The 4,943-nt window shown below is 46.5% G+C and overlaps 1 protein-coding gene across 1 annotated transcript; it reads right to left on the reverse strand.

The window, feature by feature from the left end:
• Positions 1–1,661: 1,661 nt before the first annotated feature.
• Scgb2a2 (secretoglobin family 2A member 2) lies at positions 1,662–4,632 on the reverse strand. The gene is made up of 4 exons (XM_046445801.2): positions 4,494–4,632; positions 4,254–4,361; positions 3,164–3,351; positions 1,662–1,865 (listed from the first exon to the last, which is right to left on the reverse strand). The coding sequence occupies exons 1-4, from the start codon at positions 4,546–4,548 to the stop codon at positions 1,827–1,829; spliced, it is 390 nt and encodes a 129-aa protein (XP_046301757.1). The 5' UTR covers positions 4,549–4,632; the 3' UTR covers positions 1,662–1,826.
• Positions 4,633–4,943: the final 311 nt, after the last annotated feature.

Genomic DNA, 4,943 nt, shown 5'->3' on the forward strand with positions numbered 1-4,943 from the left:
ATCAAAATATTGATAAAACACATCTGCTTTCTCTTGTAGCCACGGGCTGGATTTTCTAAATAACATCAGTGATAATCTTCTCCCCCCTGGAGAAAATATAGGTCTGTCCTGTATAATTGTGACCATGACCCTGAGCTGAAGCAGGCCCCTCCTGGCCCTCAGTCCTGCTATGGTCCTGGCCCACAAAGCCACTCAGGATCCCAGCATCCTGTCATGAGTGGCTCCTGACACTGAGTGCCTGAGGACCAGGGAAACGCTGCATGAGATGTCCAAAGAAAGAGGCGGCAGAGAGGAAGGAGGTTCTATGGGCCACATCTGGACATGATGTTTGTCACCTCCCTGACTTCTATTAGCCAGAACTCACCCACCACCTGGCCACAACCCCTGGATACTATGGTCTCCGGTATAGATGCACAAGTAAAGAGCCCTCTAGATTCTATTTTTATTGTGTTGGGTGTCTGGAGCACACATTATTAGAAACTGCTGACCTGCGTGAGCTCACACTTCATTTCTTTTTTCAGGATGTCCTCAGCAGGAACCTGAAAACACCTTGGTGACAATGACCCTTCCCAGGCGATTGGCAGCCTATTCCCTTATCCTGGGAAAAGCGGCTGAATTCAGGTGCCACTTCTACCTCCACCAGATGCAGCATTTGCCTAATCCATGCACGTGTGTTAAAGTGGAGGCAGAACGTCTGGACACAGACCTCCATCTCTTCCACCCCAGCTGGCCCCTCCTCTTTCTGTGGCTGTTCCTGAGCTCTGTGTGGGAGGGAGGAGCACCCTCGCCACGGAGTCTTTCCTGTTCTCCTCTTTCCTGAACCATAAGCCATGAGAAGCAGGGCTCCAGGTGGACGTGAGGACAGTGGTGGCTACGGGAGTCTGAGCAGGAGCTGAGCTCGGAATCCAGCAGCCTATATGTACTGGTCATTAGATAAAATAGTCATTGCCGTACCTTTGAGTTTTTTGTTTTGAACACTCCATCGTCCATGCTGTTGCATAACCGTGGTCCACCCTGTTTAATGAGAACTCAGTGAAAAGGCCCAAGGTTTCCTAACACGGTGCTAACAAACCTGGTTCCTTAGAAGTATATTTAAAATTCCTTAAGTATATAGAAAAGGGTCAGATAATATTTTTCTGGGTCATGTCACAAAATGTTTAGGAATTACACTTTTTTCTCTTGGCTTTTTTGCAGAGAAGAGTCTTGTGCATTCTTTTTATCACCCCCATATTTTATAGACGTATTCCCTTGATCTTGTATCCTAACCATTCCTATCTGCCTGTCCTCTGTCAGTGAGAGGGCAGGAAAAGCCCTTCCCCAGGGACAGTCCCCATACTTGGGCAGACAGTAAGGAACAAAGCACTTTTCAGAAGTGTCAACCCACAGACAGGAGATCTTCATGAATCGTGTATGAATCAATTGTGTATGAGTGTGTGTGAGCGTGCCTGAGAGTGCTCAGGTGTATGTGTGCAGAGTGTTTCTTTGAAAAACCTCATATTTTAAAAATTTATTCTATTTAGTTATGTACAGCACCCGATACACACTGACGTAATCACAAAAGCATGGAACACAACCCACTCCAATTCAGTCTCCATCCTAGTGTGCCCCCCGCTCCACTCCAGCCAGAAAACCTCCCATGTTAAGTGAGAACAAAAAGAAGCTTTATATTTGCAGGAAAGTTTATTGAAATGAAATTGCATTTAAGATTTCAATGAGTGTCTTGCCGTCACAGGTACAGGAACGAAAATAGGAAAGAACAGAAGAGCATCGGTCGTCGCTTTATCACCGTCTCCAGTAGTTCTCTGAGCCAAAGGACTGGAGGAAACTTAGAAAGCTCTGCAGTATTTACTGCCATATATTGATTCCTGGAAAACAAAGGCAGGGACTTCAATTAGCTTTTCAACTCTGTCCTGCAAAGTCAAATACGCAAAACCGAAACATCCACTTGTTATCTACCTTAGTTTTTCAAGAACCATCAAGCCTTTCATAAAATCCAGGAAGCAAGACGAGAGTACCTGTTCGTGTGCTCTATTGTTCAGGAGACACTGATTGATACCAGAGAACTGCTGCTATTTCTGAATCATTTCTCCAAGAGGCATATTGAACGTTGTTCTTGGAAACAACTTTCCACTTAATGTGCCACAGGTATTATGTATTGCAGACACAATTTGATCTGTGCGCACACCACTCTTCCACACTGAACTGTTAAAATCTCTGCTCAGGTAACTCGGGTGACTTGTTGAGTTTCCCTCTGGTCTGAGAAGTGAAACTACTGAAAAGAAGCTGAGGACCTCCACTGTTCCTTTGGTGCTCCATGAAATGCTGGAGCGCCAGAGTGTGAATGATTCACCTAACAGTGCTTAGATGAAAAGCAATCCCACTACCCTCAAATGCACTTGGTATTCAACCTGCCCTCCGTCTTTTGATATATTCCTACGTTCTCTACCATGCAATGCTTCAAAGAGAATGTTGATATATGCAATAAATGCTAAAAAGCATCAGGAGTTTGTCATTAGAAAGAAACACTCATTGCTTATGTCATTGATTCTTATTTTAAACAATCCATCCCCCATGGTGTCTCGTACCTGGGATTTATACTTGTTTTTCTCAGCTGCTAAATAAAAAGTTTCAAGATTTCCACACACCGATGATAACAAATTTTGGTTGTGGAGAAGTGCATTTTAAATAATTAAGAGTAGGAACATAAAATATTACTCAAATGTTATGGAATCCTCCAACAATGCTTATGAACTCATTGTTTTTTCACTATTTGCTGTTTTGCAAGAGGGAACCTGTATTTGTGGCTTACTTGCAAAGGTGAGGGCATTCTAAGAACCAGATTTTTTTCTTTTTTAGAAAATATCTCTGTGTGAGTGTGTGTGTGTGTGTGTGTCTTGGGTAATTGAAAGGTACATAAGCAATCTCTGAGGTTGTTTTTGCATTTTCTAGTTATTAGTCCCTGATGATTTTCAAAGAAAGTTGGTAAATTATCTTTCAGATTTTGAAAGGTTTTCTTGAAGGTCAAAGATTCATTAACACCCCTTAAATACAGAGTATTTTTTTTAAAAAGCACTGCGCCAACAGCTTTGATTTTATTAAAATAACAAGATCAGAGACTGCTGTTCCCAGTCAGCGATTTCACAAACCTAGAACCCCAACTTACCATCATCAGTTGAACGTTGCCCAGAGTTTCATCGGACTGGTTGAGAAAACATTGTTTGAATTGCTCCACGGCCTTTATGTCTGCATCACTGTACAAAAACTCCTGGAGGGCAGCCTTGTATTCTTCTAGGGTTACTTTAGGATCAATGGCCTCTGAAATAACGTCCTCGAGAAGTTGGCAGCCAGCGCCTGGGAAGAAAACATCAGAACTTGGCTCATGACTGGCGGTGTGACCCCGTGAGGGGGAGTACCTGTGATGTCCGTCACCTGTGAACATCCCAGGAGATACGTGGACTCAGAGAGCTCCCAGTTCTAGGACAGGGAGTTCCCTACAGGCTCTGAGGTTCCCTACAGGCCCTCCCCTCAGGAACCCTGGAGAAGGTAAACCCTGTGCCAACATGGTTCTCAGTCCTTCAAAGGGGAGAAAGTCCAGTATGTAGCACTTACTGCACAGAGAGCTCTTTCTGAATTCAACATCATGCCACGCGACACTAATAGGTTTTTCAAGAGTCCTAGAATTGTTGGGTTTAAAATACTTGCCATTACCGTGTTCACTCTATCTCTACTCTGCATCAATAAGCAACATAAAAAACAACTTGTACATGAAGCGATCTCACGTGGCCAACCTGTGTGTGGGGGGGGAAGCTTAGCACTTGCCTCCACCTGAGCTGCTCGTGCCCTGGGCTCTGCAATTCTTTAGTTTCTTTAGCACAGCACCTCTTCCCCATTATGCCCCCACTTTGGGAACAAGGTAGACCGCATCAACAAGGTTGGAAGCTGGAAAAACACACCACACACATCGCATATGTGTGCCCACCCCATTCTGAGGGCAACTGGGAGCTACAGGGCCCCCTGGAAGGGCGAGGCTAGCCCTGCACAGGTCTGCAGTGTAGCTCCAGGTTGCCTGGTGCGGGGTCCCGTGCCGCAGCCTGAGCCTGCCCTCCTGCAGGGCTGCCTTTTCCTTCCATATTTAAGATGATACATGATGCCTCCTTTCGGGAACCCACTGGGTCTAATGCCATAGGGCCATGAATCATCTTCCCTTTGTCCCTCTGAAATGTCTAATTGGAATATTCAACACTGAGGCTTACATTTGTCTTCACTGTCGCTGGGACCAAAGTGGGACAGCTGGATTGGTCCTGACACACGAGGTCGTAAAGCAGGGATAAAGGCCTCGAGAGAGCTGCCTCTTTGGTTGTCTGGAGTAATGTTGAATTTTAGGGCCATTAAACCCAGACCTTTTGTACCAGGGATGACCTGGGGACCAGGACTCCTCCCCAGGGCCCTGGCTGCCCCCTGGCCACAGGCGGCCCTCCCTGCACAGAGCTCACCTGCAGAGCAGTAAAGGGGGAGGGCAGCCAGCAGGAGGACGGCGAGCAGCTTCATGGCGAGGTGGCTCCTGGTGGCTGTTCCCGAGGGGGGGCAGGATCAAGGAGTTCACTGTGGGCTGAGTGGCCACAGCTCCTCTCTTTATTCCCCAGGGAGCTGCCTTAGTCCCTCCCAAGAACGAGGGAGGGAGGGACAGGATCCACCGGGGATTGGACCAGGGAACCACAGCCTGTGCCAAGGGGAAGCAGCCAGGCTCTGATGGCTTTGCCCAAACCAGCGGGCAGTCATGACACGTGGCCATAGGCAAGAGGGAGGAGGATGTGTTTTCTAAATGATAAGCAAAATACAACAAGCAGTCTTACATCGTCAACCTTATTTGTTCACCCTGTATTTCTCCATCCCTTTTCCTACTCCTTCTGTTGTAGGGACAAATGAGGCCAGGCACAGAAGAC

The sequence above is a fragment of the Marmota monax genome, unplaced genomic scaffold (genome assembly GCF_021218885.2).
Source record: "Marmota monax isolate L192 unplaced genomic scaffold, Marmota_monax_Labrador192_F-V1.1 WCK01_AAM20220418_F8-fsc00038, whole genome shotgun sequence".
Taxonomy (NCBI): Eukaryota; Metazoa; Chordata; class Mammalia; order Rodentia; family Sciuridae; genus Marmota; species Marmota monax.